The sequence below is a fragment of the Pseudorasbora parva genome, chromosome 25, assembly GCF_024679245.1.
Source record: "Pseudorasbora parva isolate DD20220531a chromosome 25, ASM2467924v1, whole genome shotgun sequence".
Classification (NCBI taxonomy): domain Eukaryota; kingdom Metazoa; phylum Chordata; class Actinopteri; order Cypriniformes; family Gobionidae; genus Pseudorasbora; species Pseudorasbora parva.
In genome coordinates, this window is record NC_090196.1 from 13046004 (window position 1) to 13069889 (window position 23886).

Here is a 23886-nt window from a genome sequence, read left to right on the forward strand (position 1 = left end):
CTAAATACCTTTTCCTGTTGGCGAACTGTATCCTCCAGTGCAGTTATTTTACTGCCACGGGCCTGATATCTCTTTAGCACAGCCTGCTGCTGTTGATGTGCTCTTTGCAGCTGGACAAACTCTTTCTCAATGTCATTCTTCTGCAATAAGCAAAATGAAGAGCTAAAACTCTGCACACAGGCCCAGTGAGTCCATGCAGGGGGTTAACTCAATTGCCAGGGGTCTATTAAGACTCCAGCCAGCCTTGTGTATTTTTATCTTTGTATCAAATACATCAAGCAATTTGCCATGCAGTCTGGAGACAGAATTCAACGACCTGATCCAATCAATGATCTTGGGAGGAAACATTAATGCATTTGATACAGCATCTCCTTACTGCCAGCAAACATTACAAATGCATGCCAGTCAATGGACCCCTGGAGCTTCAGAAAGGAAACGCGCGGTCTCTGAGCACTGCTGCAGCTTTTATTAAAAACATTAAATGATCTGGCCTTGATTAACCAACCCTGATGAGCTCGTTTTGAAGCTGTTGGATTCTGTCCTTCTGGGCAGTGGCTTTGCTGCTTTCACTGGAGAGCTTGAACTTCAGAGAGGCTGGAGAAAGTGTCATAGAAGATTAATGAGTGCTTAATGAATGAGCAAACATCAACATCACACCAAGAAACATAATTCAAACATCAATAATTTTTCTATTTTAATGCAATTTTTTGCACTCTAATACCTGCATAATCCAGCTCAAATCAGATCAAAATCTCTCACATTTGGGTCAATTTGGCCGACCTCTTGTGGGGGAAAAAATTATATACATTATAATTATAACATGATATTTCAAGACTCTTGCCACCAGATGGCCATATAGCACAATATGGAGCAAATGAGCTATTCCCTGTGTCCTAGAGTCAGTTCTCCAGTTTATCTCTTCAGAATGCATTTAGAGACACATATAAAGTCTATTTTTGGTCAAATGTAGCATTTTTTGTTGACATTTTTGTTAGGTTTCTATTTGTTCTGAAGCATTCCTCGCATAACATTAATTCCTAAGGGGGCTAAATTGATTACTTTTTTTAACTCCTCAAATTATTATTTTTTTTTTTCTTCTGTGCCTTCGTGGTTCAAGTGCGACTAAAGTCCCAGGGTCTTTGACCACTCCGATGAGTACTCAATTTGAAAATGGATGAAACAAATATGTACGAGCTGCCAAAATATGTTCTTAAAACTTTAACATGTTAGCATTAAAGGTGCAGTGTGTAGTATTTATGAGGATCTATTGATGAAAATGTAATATAATATACATAACTATGTTTTCAGTGCTGTATAAAGACCTTATATAATGAACCGTTATGCTTTATTACCTTAAAATTAGCCATTTCAGTCTACATACACCGCGGGTCCACTTATGGTGAAGTCGCCATTTTGCGCTGCAGTGTTTTTTACAGTAGCCCTGAATGGAGAAACTTCTCTACAGAGTGCAAGTCACTCTCTGCTGTCTCAGACGACATCTTTGTCCTGTGTCGCCCACCGTAGCTTCTCTATGTGCTTCGAAAGGGATTGGTGATAGTTGCAATTTACATCCTCACCGCTAGATGCCGTAATGTTATTTCGGAATGTTCACTGGATGTTCAAAACATCCAGTTTTAAAGCTACACTGTGTAACTTTTTTAGTTTATTCTTAGCTAAAAACACTTAGTTCTTTCAAAGATATATGTGCTCATTAAAGGTGAACTATGTAGTATTTTTGCAGTAAAATATCCAAAAACCACTAGGCCGGTGTTATATATTTTGTTCAGTTGAGTACCTACAATATCCCAGAAGTTTCCAACTATTTGTAAATTGTGAGAAAATTGCTATTTTAACTAAGGACCGGGACGTTTCAGCATTGCATTTGAGGGAGTCGCCTGTCAATTGCGTCATATCTGCGCTACCCTCGGTTTCGGCTTTTATTTCGCAGGAGCGCTTTACTCTTAGCAGTGTGAACAAGTGAACGCACGGAGTAAAGTCATAACATCGTTTTGAACACACTTAAATGTATCTAATATGATAAACAGAGCTACATTACATCAAAATCATAACCGGAAGAGCGGATCTGTGCAGGCGCCCGGCGAATGTGTCCCGTCCCGTCATAATAAAAGTCCCGGTATTCGCGAGGCGGGTATTTGTTTAACAAACGCTCCAGCAGCTGTGCTCAGGGCCATAACACTCGGTCCTGCTCTGCTTTAGACTACAGTAACGTTAATAACCGCATTTATGAATGTGATTTCTGCCCGAGTCCTATTTTCCACCGGCTGTAATGAGAAGACCACATCTCCCAAGATGCTGCGCTCACACTTTGCGTCATCATACTACGATTTATTTTGAATTGGCGCCCTCCAGTGGACGAAAGCTGAATAGTGCACCTTTAATGTATATTTACTTCTTTCAAGTAATAAAGTATTCTCGTAAGTTTATAATATGCCATTGAAAATACATACGGGTGAGGGGTTTGAATGCCGGTCGCCATGTTGCCCCTCCATCTTGAAAGTACATTAGCCAAAGAGGGACATACCCGTAAATTCAAGCTTCGCCTTTCACATTTTAACACTCAGTGGCACCGTGTCGAATGTGAAGAGGGGATTGCCATGTTAATCTTGGACTAAATCGGCCACCGTAAGAGTTAAAACGAAATCAGAACTTTTCACCGCTAGATGGGGGAAAATATCACAGTGTAGCTTTAAGAATTTTTCTATAGGTTTGGTGAACGTTAAGGGAATATTCCATTTTATCAGTTGTCGAACATGGGAATGTTACTTTTAAATGTACTCTAAACATTCTAAAACAAGTAACATTTAAAAAATGGTCGATGAAATTCAAACAAATGTTTTAGAAAAAAAGTATTCTATGAAAATCTAATTTTTGTGCTAACATCTGAGAACGCTATTAAAGAGCAGAAAACTTTGAACGAACATTCAACAATGTTTGTGCATAGCTTTGAGAGAGCCTGTTAGATAGGGACATTTATATTTCCGTTTTAATTGAATTGAATATATAGATATAATTTAATATGATGTAATTATGGTTAAGTCAAAATCTGTACATTTTTCTGGGGACTGCAGAAACATCAACAAATGTTGTGACCATGACACTGGAGATATTTATAGAGAAAACATTCCAGACATTATCTAAACCCCTGAAAGCCAAGCAGCACATTCGCCATAGAGAGGAAATTAAAGCCTGCATTTGCTTTGAAGGCCTCAAAGGTCTTTGACGTGTCCTTTAAGCGGAGCCTTGTGTTTGTGTGCATATGAGTATGTGAGGGACGCAAACTGTCCTTCAGCAGATAAGGCAGTAAGTGCTTATCAGATTCCCTTAGCTAAATGAGAAGCCTTATCAATCCTCAGCACAGCTCGGTGAGGACACGACACCTGTGCAAATCAGTTCACGCTCACAACTTTTAACATCAGAAATGTTAAAAACTTCAATACACACTTCCCAAAACTTTTGTCTGATGTTGTTTCATTCTTCTGCATGTACATATGAGCATCATGTTTATTAGCAGTGTTAGCCAAGCAAGCTACCCAGCTAACAGGAAATGTTTCCATAACTTTTTTTAAAATGTTTGCCATGTAACACGAGTATTGCTAACTACACTAATCCTAGTGTTTGTTAGTTTGTACTATAGACATGAATGATACTGCTAACATCAAAAAGAGACCCTAATTAGCAGTGCTTGCTAAGCAAGCTAGTTTATCTTTTAGTTTTTTAGAGACTTGCTGGCAGGGGCGTGGGACTGGGGGGATAAAGGGTACTGAGTAACCAGGGCCCGAGGCAGGGAAGTCCGTTTTCTATACATACACATACATGGTACGGGGGCCCAGCAAGATGGTTTGTACCCAGGGCCCAAAATTTGGTGCTACGCCACTGCTTGCTGGCATTGTGGCAGCAGGTTTTAAAATGTAAATGTAATAAATGATGCCAGGATGATAACTGGGATGATTTTATCCAAATACATTTTTGACTGCTTCCCAGCTAGTTAATTTACTGAAAGGGCTGAAGAAATGGCAGCACTAACTGTAGCTGGTAATCACCTAAGGCTAATTGGTAAAGTGTTTTGACCAACTTTTATAGGATTTTGCTTTAAAATGTGAATATAGTGAGAGGAATTATACCGATCCGGTCAGCAATCTCGGTCTTGGTCATGATGTCAACGTCGGTGTCGTCCAGCAGGGTGTGGCCCAGGTCCTGATGCAGGGACAGGTCATGCCTCAGCAGACCCTTCTCAGACTCCAGCTTGCTCACCTGAGAGCGCAGGTTGATGATGTCATCCGCCATCTTATGCATAGCCGCGCGATAGTTTTCCAACTCCTAGAGGAGAAATAAAAATGTATATGTACATATGGCCTGCAAACATAGTCTGCGAAACCATCAATTTCCATTTAGGAGATTATTTCAAAGTATAATAGCAAGAAAAATGCAAGAGAATAAACCATAACCCAAGAATCAGATGGTAATACCACTTTGATATACAATTTTCATGGTACTTCAAAGTACCATGAAAAGTCCCAATAAAGTGCTTCAAAGAATACCATTGCACTACCATGTAATTTGGTGTTTATCTTAACATTTGGTGTTTTTCTTTAGCATGTATTGTTAACTAATCTTGACAATATCCAATTAAAAAGCTTTAAGTTAATTTTCAACTTTGGAGGGAAGCAAAATTATGCTAAAAAATAAATGTAGGCTCTCAAAGTTAAAATTATATACAGTATATTAACCAAATGTTCATAATATTTGGATATGGTTTCAGCATAATAAAAAAATAAATATATTTTTTGCATATTTTAACAGTTTGCTTTAAACAATTTAAAAGTCAGTTATTAAATTCTGTAAACAATAATTTAATTTGTCTTTCATTAAAATGTAATATTTTTTTCCTCAAAGATTATACAAGGATTGTATGAAAAATGAAAATGTATAGCTGACTTTATGTTTTAGTTAGGAGTTGCCTCATAACAGTGATGGCATAATCAGTAAAAAAAATAATTACTACATTAATGCAACGGCATATGCAGTTTCCCGCCACTAGGTGGAATCAAAGTCACATGTTCAGTCGGGATTCTGAGGGAATCACCGCGCCAAAACATGATCAACAGCAGTTTGTATGTGACGCTTGTCTGAATCTGACTATCTGCCCAAATAACATTATTTTTTTGTGCCTGAATCATTAAAAAATATATATATTTTTTAAAGCTATGGCAGATATAGCCTACTATCGGTTTTAAAGTGTGTTAAAACAGCCGCTGTCCGTCAACTAGTTAGCAGAGACTGGAACCGAATGAGAACTACAGAGGATAAGGATTAGGATGAATTCCTCCAAATGAAAGGTATTTTTTTCCTCCAGAATCCCTTTTCTGAAATTGTTGGACATGGATAAAAATATTCAGGGAAACAGTATTACCTAAAATAAGAGATAGAGCTCAAATCATGCGCGTATTCACACAAATGGATGTGTACCAAAGTCATTATATTACTAGTATGCAGTCATTCTGGCACATCTACATTTGTCAACATGTCTTTACTTTAGTTCATTCTATGGAACTGAACAATAGCCTTTTGGAGACATTGTATTGTGCTAAACAGACTGCAGCCCAGGGCCATTGTGGGATGTGCCGCACTTCCAGACATCCTTTTGTGCCATTGTGTTAGTCGTATGTCGCGTGTCATGTAACATGCCACCGAGGCGTCTGCTTTTCACTCAGGGTCACTGTGGGCAGGAAGGGGGTCCGCGTTGGGGGTCGGGTGCGCAGAAATGGGAGGGGTGGGAGAGGGACCGATTAGGCGATTCCAATCTGGGCCAGTGTGCTTGTGGCTCCCTGGGGTCGTCTGAAAGAAATTGAGCGCTTAATTGAAAGGGCACACATGCAAGGTGAGAATGATGATGGGTGATGAGATGAGGCCCGCGGAGGGGAGGAGACGGAGGGAATCATCTGAACCCAATGAAGAAGTGAATGGAGAGAGAGATTGGTCCCGGTAGACGCCGCTAAAAGAGGCTCTGCGTAGTCTGTACTGTTGCTTCAAACAATCATATTATAAAAGCACATATGGGCTGCTCTCTTTCTATCTTTCTCTGCGGGGTGCTTTGCAATGATTCCGTTATGATGAGAAAAGCAAAGCCAATACAGTCTTTTCATACTGTATTTCTTCAAACCGTACTATAGAATGAACATTGCGGACATAGCCTATAGGGGTCACCTTGAGATGATCTTTAGGTTTTTTTTATTTGAATTGCCGAATCACGGTGTGTATATTCATGAAGAATAATAACATAAAAATAAAGTATGCTTTGATTTTTAGACATATGCTAAGGTATGTGCATAGTGTATGTACACTAGCCTACTGCACAGCCTTAGAACCTGACTCAGCTAAAGATGTCAGCGGCAAATTGGGACATTGGCTTCTTCAATGGAAGAGAGTGCGTCGTCCATCTTTTTTTACAGTCTATGGTTGAGGAGGAACTGTAAAAGGTAGCTGCTGTTTGTTTGCCATTATCTTCTACAACTCTGCATAGCGGCATGAAGAGCGCTGATGGCATGATATGGACCGAATGCAATGATAGGATGAAAAATATTTGGTTCTGAGACTTCCACAGATTGATATATGTACATGTTTTAATATTTAGACCACTTCTGTTATTGATTGCTATCAGGATGTGAAGATAGTTTTAACCAGTATAAAAAGTGTTAATGAAAAACATACTTTATCTTTAAACTTTTTAGCGCGCATTCGTCGAGCACCTGTGTTCGCATACGCTCTTAAATGAACTATATAATTTGAAAGTCTATGTGTTTAGATGTGTGCATTTTCTAAGCATTCGCATTAAAACTGAATTATACTTTAGGCTGATAATGGAAAGTGGACTACACCTTATGCCAAGTCTGGTTCTGAATAAGTTTGAATTTCTCTTCAGGCAGCACCTGGGAAACGTTTATCATAGGGAAGGGAGCATACAAATATAAATCTACAGTTTTATTACTTACTTTATTTTGATGTTCAGTGACTTCACCTGCATGAGGGTCATTTCTGAAATCAGGTAGTGATGAACTGAAAAGGAAATATTTATAGCAACATATCAAAGTAAAAGGAAATTATAGGTTCGAACTAAAACCAAAAACTGTATTTTGGTAATTGTAGAAGGCATCATGTTATATTATTTTACCTTTTTTGTGCTGAATGCACATCAAACGTTCGGTTGAGCTTAGATTTGGACTTTTTCTGGGGTGCAGATTCTGTCCTGGTCTGAGTTTTAGGATTTTTGACGAGGTGAAGATACTCCAGGAGGATCTTTGAGAGGGCGTCATGTGATGGCAAATCATAGGAATTTCTTTCCATCTGAGGGGGAAAACAAACAGCATGTTTGAAGTCATTATGAAGTCAAAATTGACAATTCTTATTTTTTTAATAGAGTATTGCAGTGTTAACTATTAATGATTTATGTGTGCACATTCATGTGCCTCATAAACTTTAATCAAAACTTTAAGCCTAGACAACAAACACTAAGCTACTACAGTATATCATTTTATATCCCAGTACTTAGAGAGCACGTCACTGGCCTGTAATATTCCTGCATTTTCAAAAATGTATAATAATAAACTAAATATACTCATAAAATCCAAAACATGGCCACATAGAGTTTCATGAGAATGAAGATAGGAGGAAGGTCTTTAACTCATTTTCCAAACAGTTTGTTATGGTAACTACATAAATACACTTTTTTCCCCAATATGCAAACAGGACTGAAGGTTAACTACCACCAACCCATCTTATTCAAACAAACACTCCCTGTTTATCCTCTCTCTGTCATTTCACTCAACTAGGACCCCGTTTTCTCTCCATTCCATCATAAACCATCATATACAAAGACCTGTTGTGAGATAAGCAGTAAAGGACACCAGACCACCAGTATCTGTTAACAGGTTACCTGTGCGCTCGTAGCTTCATTCTGTGGATTTTCAGAGTTCTGCATGAGGCTGAAAGGTTCTGAGATCTTGTCAGGAATATTAAATAGGTGAACGAATGGCTGGATGAAGAGACAGCTCTGACTCTGTTAGCAACCTGACCTTGGGTTACCACAACACAAATCCTGCCTGGCAACATTTATGGCAATTGTTAAAGAGAAAGCACAACATTCATGTTAATCAAGATCACAGATACACTGATAGAAAACATTACTTACATATAAATGTACAGTATGAAACATACATTAAATATAAAATACAATCAAATTATACACACACGGATTGTGTTTTCATGTTTTATGGGGACTTTCCATAGAATACCATAAAAGGGTGTAGTACATGGTCTGCAACAATGCTTAAGTAGGTGGTACGTGTCAAAGTAACAGCCACATGGATGGCAGGACCCAAGGTTTCCCAGCAGAACATTGCCCAAAGCATCACACTGCCTCCACCGGTTTGCTTGTCCCATAGTGCATCCTGGGGCTAGTTGCATAAACTTAGCCACTCTGTTAAGATTGTGTCTTAAAGGGGTACTTCAGCGCTGGGAAGATGAATCTGTATTTAAACTGGGTCATTAATGTTGTAGAAATGTGAAATTATCTTGGTAATTTGGTGCTTTCTAGACTGAGAAAAGACAGAAAATGTTATATATTCGTCTCATGGGGATGAAAGACTACAATTCCCAGACTGCTTCGCTGCCCTGTGAGGCAACTTCCAAAGCCACCTACTACTGAATCACTTTTTAACTTCCCACCACCGCGTTCATCTTCATAAAATCAGTTCAGTTAGAGAACAGACACTACAAATAAAAACTGAAAGTGTCTGTTCAATATAATGTGATTTAGGCGCTGAAGAATTGTCAGCACAAACGCAGCAGGAGTCAGATTACATGCATCGTGATGAGCTGAATGAGCTCTCGTGATGAGAGTTGAGGTAAACACATCCACGCTCGCGGCAGTAGTTCTCAACGCGTGTTAAGTCTGGCGCGTTTTCAGTTCATCACTTTGGAAGATTAACTTTCATAAGAATTAACTTGAGAAGACAAAATAGTCACTTTGCTCCGCCGGCCGCACCTTTTTACCACCGATCTACCATTTTATGTAATTGATTTTAAAAAGTTAGCACCAGTCTTAAAGAAAAAAAACTTGATGACTTACTTTTAAGCCTAGTCTAAGTGGTTTATGCAACTGGCCCCTGGTGCCATGTGTTCCCCAGGTTAGTGATGCACACGCACCCGGCCATCCACATGATGTAAAAGAAAATGTGATTTATCAGACCAGGCCACCTTCTTCCATTGATCCGTAGTCCAGTTCTGATGTTCATGAGCACTCTGACTGGTCTGCGGCTATGCAGTCCCATACACAACAAACTGCGATGCTCTGTGTATTCTGACACCTTTCTATCAGAACCAGCATTAACTTCTTGAGCAGTTTGATCGGACCAAACGGCCCAGCCTTCGCTCCTCACGTGCATCAATGAGCCTTGGCCGCCCATGACCCTGTCGCCAGTTCATCACTGTTCCTTCCTTGGACCACTTTCGATAGATACTGACCACTGCAGACCAGGAACACCCCACAAGAGCTGCCATTTTGGAGATGCACTGACCCAGTCATCTAGCCATCACAATTGGGCCCTTGTCAAACTCTCTCAAAGGTTGATTTCACCCTGGGCCCAGAAAAACATTTTTTATGGGTGGCCCTTTGCTATAAAGTTGGCCATTTACATTTCTTCTCAGTCCTCCACTGATGACAGCACTCACTGTGGCCACCATGGTGCGATCACATGACCAGCCGAATAATACTAGCTCAATCTCGCTGATGCTACTGTTACGAACCCAATTGGTCTAGGGGCGGATCGCAGCAGAAATAGATATGGTTGATGGTAAATGAATGTGCAACAGCAGAGGAAACCCCATCTGCAGGCACAGAACAACTACAATAAGCCCAACAACCAGTCAGATGTAACAAGAGAAGTTTATTTACATAATTCAACAAACAAAAATAATAATGAAAGGGATATCAGCTTCAGAAAGGGGCAAGGCCAAAACAACAAACATAAAGCCAACTCCTACCTAAAAAACAACAACTAACTGTTACAAAATAAAGAAAACAAAATACAGCAGGCTAAACTAACTCCCTATCTAACATAACCAGGAGATATATTATTGTTGACCAGCTAGGATGAGCCCTCCATGAGTCGGTGGGTGGGCTACTGGATTAGACACGCTGTAGATTCTGTATAGGCAGTGTTTAGTCGCGCACTGACGTCAGTATGCAGCACAGGACTGTTTGCTGAGCTTGGTGTCTATAAAAGCTTTTCTTTGACTAACAAGGAAGTTTTCAGCTCTAAAACTTAGAGGATAATCTTAAGCCCTTTCACACTGCACGTCAGACCCGCAATTTTCCCAGAACATTGCCAGGTCACCTTCTGTGTGAAAGCAACCATGTCCCGAAATTGATTACCGAATTGAACCCGGGTCGGGGACCTAGTAACATTGCGGGATTCGACCCGGGACGAGCGCTGTGTGAACAAAAGCCAAAACGAATGCCGCAACGTGTACTTAGTTATCGTGCGACTCCTAGAGCTTGTTTTTTCAATAATACAACCCTGCAGTGCCAGAAGAGCTAGTCTGTGTTTTAAACGCAGAGAGTGTTCGTATACAAAAGAAACTAAAATTAAACAAGCAGAAATGTGCGGAAACTGGACACAAGTCGAGACCACGGAGCTCCTTACTATCCGCGCTGAAGCTGAGATTGCTCGCCATTATACGTTACATCAGGATGTCACGTGTCAACTCGACCCGGGACCGTTACGGGTTGTGTGTGAAAGCGCACATATTACGGTATTTCGCTGGCAGTTTGAATGGACCAAATCTAGCGGCCCGGGAACAAATGCCGGGTCGCATTATCCGTGTATTTGCCGGAATCGCAGTGTGAAAGGGGCTTAATATTACCATGACCCTTTATAAATCAAAAGCTTAAGGAAAAGTTGATTCCTCAATTCATGACCCCTTTAATTGTTTAGCTATTTTGTCTTACAAGTGCACCATCCTGTTTCCTAAAAGACCCAAAGGCTGTGGTCTGGACTGTGGCACACGGGTCTGTAGCAGTAGGTTGATGAGCAGCGACTGCTAATGACTTCTGCTCATGCTGTGAGGAGCTTGTTTCTTATTCTGAGAGTGGCTGTCAGCTCAGCACGACACCTGTACACTTCCAAATACAATGTGTTCCTCTCCCCATGCCAAAGGTTACCACACATTAATATTCATTAAGTGCCACCGTGAATCATTAGACAATCATCTGACAACAATGAACTTTGAGTATTATTGTTTTGCTTTAAAGGACACAATGAAAAAAAAGCTTTTTTTAAAACCAGGCTGCAAAAGAAAGTCATGAGGAAAGTAACACACTTTATGGTTAGCCAATCATAACACAGGTCATTTGCATATACATGTTTTAATGGTACAAAAAGTTACAATAAGAATGTGGAAAATAGTAATGTAAAAACATTATAAATAAAATAGGTATTAAACAAAATACAGCTTTTATCTGCTTATATTATTTTCTGTGTTAATTATTATTTATAATGTCCTTAAATATATTTTAAAATGTAATTTATTCCTATGATCAAAGCTGCATTTTCAACATTACTCCAGTTTTCAGTCACATGATTCTTCAGAAATTATTCTAACATACTGATTTGTTGATCAAGAAATATTTCTTGTTATTATCAACTGCTTAATATTTTTGTGGAAATGTTGATGTTTTTTCAGGATTCTTTGATGAACAAAAAGTAATATTTGAAACAAATGTCTTTACTGATACTTTTTAACAATTTAATGATTCCTCTATATTCTGAATAATTTTTTTTAATTTATTTTTTTAAACATACTGAATTGAAAAATGAAATACTATAGTAATACTAGAAATACAAATACACTGGCATTAAATACAATAAAAGGTGTTACCTTGCCTGTGTGTGTGCTCGTGTGTGTGTCAATCACATCCAGATGAGCCTGTTTATCACATCACTCTCATGAGACAAAAAGCAATTCTGCGGCAAAGAGCCACGCTGAGTCCAATAACAATATGCAATTAGTTTAGAACCAAAACAGCTCTCTTTTTTGAATAAAAAAGAGGCAATAATTTGAGGCAATAATTGCTATTGTTTGGGTTTTTAATTTCTTCAAATTACTTCCATTTAAAAATAACAATGCGAATTCGTCAAATGATTTGTCTCTCTAACTTGTATTGCTATGGCAACTCCGCAGGTCAAAACCAATCAAGAGTACTGCAGAGAATGTTTCAACCATATGAACACTTGATCATGTGAAAATTGACTGCCAGTCAGACCTAAACAAAAAAGAACAAACCAATGCCAAAGATGTGGCTTATTTTATTCTTATGGCTTTCTTTTCTTTTTAATTAATCAATTTAATTGCATATCTTGTATATTATATACTTGTATATTATACTAAGCAAGTATTTGGATGTTTTTTCCAGACTTCCCTCTCAGGCTTAAAATATTAAACAGAATAAGCAAGATCCAATAAGGTAAATATTACTTCTCCAAACCGACTACTTTAATTCCTAATGAATTATTCACTCTGTCCTTGCAGCTATGTGCTCTGAAAGAGACGACGAGAGCAAACTGCATCGAACAGGATGGGGAAAGTGTTTAGAAAACCTTCATTTCACATTCAGACCAGCAGAACACTCGCTACCTCAGGCTCAGCTGAGAAGCGATCCGTTTGCATCAGAACAGGGCGGATCTGGATGCGAGGGGAGAGAGAGACTGACAGACGGGGTAAGAGGGCTCTGACACCAGATTGGCCGGTGATTGCAGTGTGCCGTACGGCCTGTGCTGTCTTTTTATCCCTGCATCTGTATTCAGCACACAACCTTCTAAACACAGCAAATGGGGCTTCAGAAGACTGACAGGACTGAGTCTGCCACCACACGGAGCTCAATTACCCTCAGAACGGGGCGACGTCTCCAGAGTCTTCTTCACTGAGATGCTCTCTGTCTTTTTCGCTTCATTTATTGCTCTCTATGTCCTTTCTTGTATGCTTTTTTGGATCACTTTTTTTCTATTTTTAACACACATCATATTCTTTGACTTAATAATTGCATACATTTTTAAAACATATATATTTAGTGAGAACACAACACAATCAAAATAGTTTAAGGTCATCATTAAATAAAAATGGACAATTCTTGTTTTTTGATGGAATATTGATTTATGCATGCACATCATTATTTAATGTATGTACCCTCACAATCTAATCATAATGACTTCCCCTCCTTCTTGCAGCATCATCTCTTTTCTTCACTGATGATGTGTTTACTGGTGTGAGGGCGGGGCAATCGTGTGAGATTCACGATTGTCGACCAATAGCAAACCACAACCATCCAATCAATTTCCCAAATCAAGTCTTGCTATATATATATATATATATATATATATATATATATATATATATATATATATATATATATATATATATTTATTTTTTTTTTTGTTCGAGAAGCGTTTCACTCGGATATATATCACAATAGGTGTAACCAGTCCTACTCAACCTGCTCTGAGTGGAATTCGAACTGGTGTCTCCAGCATGGGAGGCAGGCATGAACAAGGACACTAAAGACCGTAGCCATTAGTGTTAGTTGCTAGTGCGCCTCTTGAGGCCAGGAGAGTGAGGTTTACATGCACAGTTCTTACTGGCCTACATTACAATCAACCCCCTAAATCTCACTCCCACCCAGGTCATGGCACCAAATGTAACCGTCCTACTCGAGCCACTCTGAGCGGGATTCGAACTTGGGTCACCAGCTTGGGAGGCAAATGCTCTAACTAGAACTCTAAAGATCACAACTGTAAGCATTAGTTGCTATTGCACCTCTTGAGGCCTGGGGATTGAGGTTTACACGCACAGCTCTTACTGTCCTACGATCCACCAACCCCCCTAAACCTCATTCCCATCTTGGTCATGGCACCAAATGTAACCGGTCTTATTCGACCCACTCTTAGCTAATTCAAACTGGGATCTCTGGCACGGGAGGCGAATGCTTTAACTAGGACTCTTAAGATCACAACTGTTAGCATTAGTTGTTAGTGCGCCTCTTGAGGCCTGGGGATTGAGGTTTACATGCACAGCTCTTACTGTCCTACCCCCCCAACTTCCCTCCCATCCGGGTCATGGCACCAAATGTAACTGGTCCTATTATACCCACTTTAAGCAATATTCCAAACTGGGTCTCCAGCTTGGGAGGCGGGCATGCTAACAAGGACACTAAAACTGCAGCCACTATTGACAGTCACTAGTGCGCCTCTTGAGTCCAGGAGAATGAGGTTTACACACACAGCTCTTACTGGCCTACGTCCTTTACATTTACTCCCCTAAACCTCACTTCCATCCTGGTCATGGCACCAAGTGTAACCGGTCTTACATGTCACACTCTGAGGATTCAAACTGGAGTTTCTGGTGTTGGAGCCGGACACTCTAACTAGGACGCTAAAGACCGCAGCCTCTAGTGTCAGTCGCTAATGGGAGGGGAGTGAGGTTTACACGTACAGCTCTTACTGGCCCTACTTGGCCCTAGCCAATATTGGCTGCAGCATAGCAAATATAGTCTGCCAAGACCAAATACATTAACATTGCCATATTCAATAACAAACACTTTTTTGAGAGTTGTCATGATTGAACTGAAGTTTCCAAACAGGTTTCCTTGTGAGTCATTGGTTTGGAAAAGAATATATCTGCCAAAATAGCTGAGATGTCAATACCATGCCAATTTTTTTAATGATTTCAAAAGAACAGGGAAAATACTATAGGTTAATACATAACATGAACGTCTACAAATGAACCAGTTGAATCAGATTTCATTCACCTGTTTATTTTATCTCTTTCAGTCTAGACTAGAAGACCTTTTGATTTTAAAACAGCCTGCAAATTTTCTTTCTCACACTTTTCTTGTCGACTCGCGCCCTCCTATCCTGACATCCTGGATGTGTTAATGGAGGTACTGCTGAGGGTGTGTGTGCACATGACACAAAGAAGTGAAGAAAAATGAAAGGATAGATTAATATACCTGCTGTTTCTGAGTTTCTTAAAGAAAAAGTATATCATAACAATTCCATCCAGCTTGTAAACTACATCCAAATCTTTTGGAGTCATATGATACTTTTATATGAGATACAGACCAAAATGTCACCGTTTCACTTCGTAAAACGTGCCGCGCATACAGAGAACTAGCAATATGTTCGAGGACATTATCTTGAATAAAAACAACTAAAATACACATTTATTTGCCAGCAAAAATAAAAGTCCCATCAATGTCCATAAGAGCACACAGAAATGAGACTCCACGGAAAAGCAATCTGTTCCAAAGTGTCTCATTCATATTAATGTTCAATATAAAGAATCACACCCCCTGCCAGGCGATTCAGATGAGGGTATGAAACAGCCGAACACAAGCTCTCTCTCTCTCTCTCTCTCTCTCTCTCTCTCTCTCTCTCTCTCTCTCTCTCTCTCTCTCTCTCTCTCTCTCTCTCTCTCTCTCTCTCTCTCTCTCTCTCTCTCTCTCTCTCTCTCTCTCTCTCTCTCTCTCTCTCTCTCTCACTCTCTCTCCATGTGTGTGTGTGTGTGTGTACAATCTGAAAGCCAGATGAATTTTTAATGCATCGGTCAGATCCACATCCTCTTCCTTTAACAGGAAGCACAGATCAACTTCTTAAATTTTTACTGACTGTAATGTTTATCTCCTCATTTATTTAGAAAATATAATAAAAAAAAATACACTGTTATTAGGTTATTACATTATAACCTATATATATATATATATATATATATATATATATATATATATATATATATATATATATATATATATATACACACACTCACCTAAAGGATTATTAGGAACACCTGTTCAATTTCTTATTAATGCAATTATCTAATCAACCAATCACATGGCAGTTGCTTCAATGCATTTAGGGGTGTGGTCCTGGTCAAGATAATCTCCCGAACTCCAAACTGAATGTCAGAATGGGAAAGAAGGTGATTTAAGCAATTTTGAGCGTGGCATGGTTGTTGGTGCCAGACGGGCCGGTCTCACGCACAACCATTTCTAGGGTTTAAAAAGAATGGTGTGAAAAGGGAAAAACATCCAGTATGCGGCAGTCCTGTGGGCGAGAATGCCTTGTTGATGCTAGAGGTCAGAGGAAAATGCGCCGACTGATTCAAGCTGATAGAGGAGCAACTTTTACTGAAATAACCAGTCGTTACAACCGAGGTATGCAGCAAAGCTTTTGTGAAAGCACAACACACACAACCTTGAGGCGGATGGGATACAACAGCAGAAGACCCCACCGGGTACCACTCATCTCCACTACAAATAGGAAAAAGAGGCTACAATTGGACAGCAAAATTGGACAGTTGAAGACTGAAAAAATGTTGCCTGGTCTAATGAGTCTTGATTTCTGTTGAGACATTCAGATGGTAAAGTCAGAATTTGGGGTAAACAGAATGAGAACATGGATCCATCATGCCTTGTTATCACTGTGCAGGCTGGTGGTGGTGGTGTAATGGTGTGGGGTATGTTTTCTTGGCACACTTTAGGCCGCTTAGTGCCAATTGGTCATCGTTTAAATGCCATGGTCTACCTGAGCATTGCTTCTGACCATGTCCATCCCTTTATGACCACCATGTACCCATCCTCTGGTGGCTACTTCCAGCAGGATAATGCACCATGTCACAAAGCTTGAATCATTTTAAATTGGTTTCTCTAAAAAATGCTGGGTTAAAAACAACCCACGTTGGGTTGAAAATGGACAAACCCAGAAATTGGGTTGTTTGAATGGGTCCATTCACTTGGTTCAAACAACCCAATTTCTGGGTTTGTCCATTTTCAACCCAACGTGGGTTGTTTTTAACCCAGCATTTTTTAGAGAAACCAATTTAAAATGATTCAAGCTTTGTGACATGGTGCATTATCCTGCTGGAAGTAGCCACCAGAATGTAAAGGACGTAGGCCAGTAAGAGCTGTGTGTGTAAACCTCATTCTCCTGGACTCAAGAGGCGCACTAGTGACTGTCAATAGTGGCAGCATTTTTTAGAGTGTGTATAAATTATATCTATATCATCTTAATCTATAATGTATAAATGAGGTTTTAATGTATAAAATATATAACAAAATAAAATGTAAAATATTATATATATATATATATATATATATATATATATATATATATATATATATATATATATATATATATATATATATATATATATATATATAATATTTCACATTTTATTTTGTTATATATTTTTTATTAATTTATTTTGTCTTCATTTTTTAAATCTCATTTATACATTATAGATTAAGATGAAATAGATATAATTTATACACACTCTAAACAATTTTGGATTAAAAAAAACTCAAGTTGGGTTAAAAAGTTGAGTCCATTCACTGGGTTCAAACAACCTAATCTCTGGGTTTGTCCATTTTCAACCCAGCATTTTTTAGAGGGCAACTATTCTATTTAAAAATATATACAAATATTATAATATGTAATTATTATAATATTTAATGTATATATATTTATTTATTATATTATTATGTTCAAATACTATTTAACAACCAGAAAAAAATGCTACTTGTTTTGAAATTGTATTCTTTAGTATATGTTTGTGCATTATTAAATTGACTATATACTGAATATATTTTTTTTAAACCAGGTCACCAATAATTTATAATTATAAAATGATTGAATTGTTTAAAAAGTATAAACAAACATAAAAATATTATATATTAAATATATTATATTATAATATATAAATATACTATATTATAATATAATATTATATTAATGTTCAAATAATGTTCAGCAACCAGAAAAAATATTTTAGTGAATTTATATGCATTATTAATATATTATATTATTATTAAATACGCTATGCACAGAATCTAAAATAACTTTAGTAAAGCTAAGACCTGTCACCAATAATTTAAAATTGCAATGCTGATAATCTTATTTGTTCGGTGAAATGATGTTTATTGGATGTGATCGTGCACATATGAGCTTCAATGACTGATCCTAATTCACATCTATTACTCCTAAACATCATTATCACTGCTTAAATCCAACTACATTCCATTGTTTGCCTTTGGATATGGCATACGGCACTACTTGAATTAAATCAATTTATTCCCAAGTGGGCTGGACTGGATAGGCAAGATCTCAGTAATGCCTCGTCAGCAAAGTGAACATGTTTGAGTGGAGTGTGTGTGTGTGTGTGTGTGTGTGTGTGTGTCAAGGACAGCAGCTTTTGTTGAAGGACAGGTCGACTCGCCTTCAGCAATTCTTTCTAAACTGGGTGAGAACCGGAAAACCAAATGTGAAATTTAGTGAGGGAAAACACCTTGACATAACCAGAGGAGACTGAACGAACGCGCATTTGATTTAAACACTCACACTGAGGGGACGGTAATACATACATTTGCTCACATTCAGTGCACTAACTACCCAGAATCCAGTGCAAATCTCTCAAATCCCCAACAAGCAGCACTTTACCATGTTCAAAAGCATCTGTTGCAGTCTGCGTTTCCCACAAGGCTCATGTGACCTTTCAACAGCGTGAAACATACAGCACCTAATGGCGTACACCAAATCTGACATTTACACACGCCTGACTGCTGATAAAAAACAACTAATGGTTTTCATGCCCAAGAGGCAGAAGGTTTCGATCAAAGAACGGCTTTGAAATGTGCTTTGTGAAGTAAACTTTTATTTGAAACTATTTAATGAAAAGGACTTTTCCGACCCAAATTGTTTGCGGACCCACCTATGTAAAAAATGTAGGCTTTTTTTCAGACCACCTGGCTATTTGAGACGTGATATCTAGATCAGTAGGCCAGTGTAAATTAACAAACTGTAAGAAGGACACCTGGGGTGAAGCCAGGAAGGAGGCGCCGGGCAGTCTGGGAGATTGATAGGAAGGCGAAAAGCATGATGCGATTTATGTTTGATACTATGGCAGGTCTGCGGCCGGTTATCGGATTCAGATCAGTGCTCTCTCAAAGCCTGTGGCTGTATGATCCACGTAGAAAATGCATTTGTGGGCACCTCCATTAAAGCAGCAGATACACTATCCCATCTTTCGATATCAATGTTGTTTGAAGACAACTGATGCCAACATCAAATCAGATGTCATAATCTCAGTGTACTATGCTTGAAGGAAGTCATGCATTAATACAATTGGTTTGTAGGATTCCTTTTCCATTCATAATAGTGTGAATATACATATATTTCAGAATTCTGAATTCATTATTATTTATTATACAATGGTTAGTTTGTCCTCTTCTTTAATCTGAATTCAAGAACAAAACAAGCAGTTATCGTAATGAATGAGCCATTGAACCAATTACTTAGATGATTGGTTCATAAAAACTAATTCAATCAGGAATAAAACAATTGATTATCTTCATGAGTAAGTTACTGAGTCATTCACTCAACCAATTCATTCAAAACACTGATTTATTCAGAAACAAAATAGGTGACTGTCTATATGAGTTAGTCACTGGATCATTCACTCAACCAATTCATTCAAAACACTGATTCATTCAGAAACAAAACAGGCGACTGTCTATATGAGTTATTCACTGAATCATTCACTCAACCAATTCCTTCAAAACTGATTCATTCAGGAACAAAGTGAGTCACTGAATCATTAACACAAACTGATTCAAAATACTGATTCTATTAGGAACAAAACAAGTGACATGAGTGAGTCACTGAATCATTAAATCAACCGATTCATTCAAAACTGATTCATTCAGAAACAAAACAAGTGACTGTCTTTATGAGTGAGCCATTGAATCGTTTACTCAATCGATTGGTTCAGAAACACTGATCATTCAGAAACAAAACAAATGACTGTCTTTATTAATGAGTCAGTGAATCATTCACTCAAACTGATTCAAAACACTGATTAATTCAGGAACAAAACAAGTGACTGGCTAAATCCAGAAACTGCCCCCTAAACCCTCCAACACTATTCCCTATGTTAGTCTACTAATACAGTTCACTTGAAGAAGTAAATGAAAACAAGTCAATTAATTCAGACAGCCTTTGATTCTACATCGACTGTACATCCGTTACTGCAGAGCATTATGGGATCGAATGAGTGCACTCAGTAACATCCATTATGGTTTCGGACACCATGGCTGTCCCCTCAAATAATGCCAATTTCGGACAAAGCCACTGTCTTCGTGGGTGAGTCACTGAATCATTACCTGAACCGATTCATTCAAAACAGTGTTTAATTCAAAAACAAACAAATTACTGTCTTTATGAGTGAGCCACTGAATCATTAACTTAACTGATTCATTCAAAACACTCTTTAATCCAGTAACAAAACAAGTAGCTGTCTTTTTGAGTGGGTGATTGAATCATTAACTCAACTGATTTATTCCAAACACTGTTTAATTCAGGAACAAAACAAGTGGCTGTCTTTTTGAGTGGGTGATTGAATCATTAACTCAACTGATTTATTCCAAACACTGTTTAATTCAGGAACAAAACAAGTGGCTGTCTTTTTGAGTGAGTCACTGAATCATTAACTCAACGGATTTATTCAAAACACTCATTTATTCAAGAAAAAAACAAGTAGCTATCTTTATGTATGAGTCATTAAATCATTAATTTAATTAATTAATTCACTGATTTAAAAAAAAGCAATTAATAAGTGACTGTATTTGAAAGATTCACTGAATCATTCACTTAACTGAATGAACACTGGACAAAAACATTGATTCATTCAGGAACAAAACACTTAGCACTGTTCTAATTGCTCAAGCTTATGAGGTTTTGCTTAATTAATTATAATATTTTACATAACATTTGACATCCTGTTTCAGAATCCAAAATTATGTTGCATGCTGTCAGTCTAGTCAGTCGACCTCTTTAGTGGTCATATGGGGTTAGTCAAACCTACAGCACATGCAGTCACACTTAACAGAATTGGTTTAAAATGAATGACTGTGCAGGAGTTCATTACTCTGATTGCTTTTTCTTTTTTTTACTGACTCCATACCACATGGCCCAACATGTCCGAATCAATGCTGCATTGTGCTGTAGTGCTTCCTCAGCCATTTACATACAGATCCACTTTCTAAATTATACAGAGAATGGTGTATACATTCAACTGAGTGAGTGATTACAATCAAAATGCTGCCAGAAACTCTATCTGAGGCCGCAGACATGGAGTCTATGGACAGAAATTGAATTTTTGAGGTTGAGAGTGACAAATCGAACCACTGGTAGCATAAACGAATTGAACAAAATGCAGATTAAAAAAGGATCATTGTAGGAGGCAAGCAAATGACCTTTGACCCTGCTATTATTCAGCCCGTGTTCTACCCCCTGATTTATGACAGCTCAGTGTAAGGTCTCTTAAGATGGAGGTGATAGACAGGGCCATTAGTAAGCATTGAGCTCATATATAGAAAAAAGAAGAAAAAAAAACATCAGAGAATGGAGGAATAGAATCTTCATAGAAGAATTTATATGGATTCTCTCTCTCTCTCTCTCTCTCTCTCTCTCTCTCTCTCTATATATATATATATATATATATATATATATATATATATATATATATATATATATATATAACAATTTAAACCAGTTTTACATTTTTTTTTTGTTTTCACTGATGTCAAAGCTAAACAGCATTTTTAGCATCATTACTCCAGTCTTCAGTGTCATGATCCTTCAGAAATCAGTCTGATATGATATGATTGTTTATATTATGTATATTATGTATTTTAACAGTTTAGTTTTATTTTGATACTTTTTGGAAGCAATTATTGCTACATTGTCATTATAAATGTATGTTTGGTCATTTTAAAAGCTTAGGTATTTTTATCATCACAAAAAGAAAACAAATTCAGATTAACCGAATCGCCAGAATAATCGGCCAATTACTCGACTGCCAAAATAATCATTAGTGGCAGCCGTAATATACAGTCACCTAAAGGATTATTAGGAACACCATACTAATACTGTGTTTGACCCTTTAGCCTTCAGAACTGTTTTAATTATTTGTGGCATTGATTCAACAAGGTGCTGAAAGCATTCTTTAGAAATGTTGGCCCATATTGATAGGATAGCATCTTGCAGTTGATGGAGATTTGTGGGATGCACATCCAGGGCATGAAGCTCCCATTTCTCCACATCCCAAAGATGCTCTATTGGGTTGAGATCTGGTGACTGTGGGGGCCATTTTAGTACAGTGAACTCATTGCCATGTTCAAGAAACCAATTTGAAATTATTTGAGCTTTGTGACATGGTGCATTATCCTGCTGGAAGTAGCCATCAGAGGATGGGTACATGGTGGTCATAAAGGGATGAACATGGTCAGAAACAATGCTCAGGTAGGCTGTGGTATTTAAACAATGCCCAATGGGGACTAAGGGGCCTAAAGTTTGCCAAGAAAATATCCCCCACACCATTACACCACCACCACCAGCCTGCACAGTGATAACAAGGCATGATGGATCCATGTTCTCATTCTGTTCACGCCAAATTCTGACTCTACCATCTGAATGTCTCAACAGAAATCAAGACTCATTAGACCAGGCAACATTTTTCCAGTCTTCAACTGTCCAATTTTGGTGAGCTTGTGCATATTGTAGCCTCTTTTTCCTATTTGTAGTGGAGATGAGTGGTACCCGGTGGGGTCTTCTGCTGTTGTAGCCCATCTGCCTCAAGGTTGTGCGTGTTGTGGCTTCACAAATGCTTTGCTGCATACCTCGGTTGTAACGAGCGGTTATTTCAGTCAAAGTTGCTCTTCTATCAGATTGAATCAGTCGGCCCATTCTCCTCTGACCTCTAGAATCAGCAAGGTATTTTTGCCCACAGCACTGCTGCAAACTGAATGCGTTTCCCTTTTCACACCATTCTTTGTTAACCCTAGAAATGGTTGTGCGTAAAAATCCCAGTAACTGGCCCGTCTGGCACCAAAAACCATGCCACGCTCAAAATTGCTTAAATCACCTTTCTTTCCCATTCTGACATTCAGTTTGGAGTTCGGGAGATTATCTTGACCAGGACCACACCCCTAAATGCATTGAAGCCACTGCCATGTGATTGGTTGATTATATAATTGAATTAATGAGAAATTGAACAGGTGTTCCTAATAATCCTTTATGTGAGTGTATATATAGAGATTTTCTGATGAATAGAAAGTTCAAAAGAATTGAAACAGAAATATCTTGTAACATTTTAAATGTCCCTTTTGATCAATGTAATGTGCCCTTGTTGAGTAATATTAGTATTAATAGATCATGTTATTAATATTAATAGTATTCATATCTTTCTTCTTTTTTAAAATAAATGTTATATACCCTGAACTTTTGATTCAGTAATGTAATGTAAAATCTTGCTTTTGTAATGTAAGGCATACAGTTTTCGAACAACATGAGTAAATAATGGCAGCATTTTGGTTTTAGTGTGAAATATCCAATTAAGCAACTAGCTGATAAGAAAGAATAGCATTAAATGTCTCAGAATGTCTTGTCAAAAGTTGGCTTATTGGGCAATAAGCAGAAGAGAGAAAAAAAAGATTCAAGATGAAAATGCAATATTTACACACAATTTCTCAAGATCTATTAAGGAATTGCACTGGTTCAGTGATGGCCCAAACTTCTTTTTCATTATTCTTTCTTCAACTTCTTCCTTTCCGTGTCTGTTTGCATCCCTCTCTCGTGCACTGAGCTGCTGTAAACAGATACAGTTCATCTCCAGTGTTCAAAGCAGCCCGGCAGACCCTGTTTACACAAAATGCCTCTCCCCTTTCCATCCTTCTCTTCTCCTCAGCGAGCCACTGGAGTCTCT

At 38.2% G+C, this 23886-nt stretch overlaps 1 protein-coding gene across 7 annotated transcripts in view; it reads right to left on the reverse strand.

Moving 5' to 3' along the window:
- The window catches only part of ccdc33 (coiled-coil domain containing 33), a 34867-nt gene that overhangs the window by 5399 nt on the left and 5582 nt on the right, over positions 1 to 23886 (reverse strand). For 6 of the 7 annotated variants that reach the window (XM_067436719.1, XM_067436715.1, XM_067436717.1 and 3 more), the window contains exons 1-6: positions 7952 to 8198; positions 7190 to 7362; positions 7011 to 7074; positions 4143 to 4338; positions 506 to 594; positions 9 to 140 (exon numbers count right to left, since the gene is read on the reverse strand). In XM_067436719.1, coding sequence (XP_067292820.1) covers positions 9 to 140; positions 506 to 594; positions 4143 to 4338; positions 7011 to 7074; positions 7190 to 7362; positions 7952 to 7996 — 699 coding nt within the window. In that variant the 5' untranslated portion in view covers positions 7997 to 8198. Of the gene's footprint in view, positions 1 to 8; positions 141 to 505; positions 595 to 4142; positions 4339 to 7010; positions 7075 to 7189; positions 7363 to 7951; positions 8199 to 23886 lie in introns of those variants that run through there. The other variant, XM_067436720.1, reaches the window with a different exon arrangement.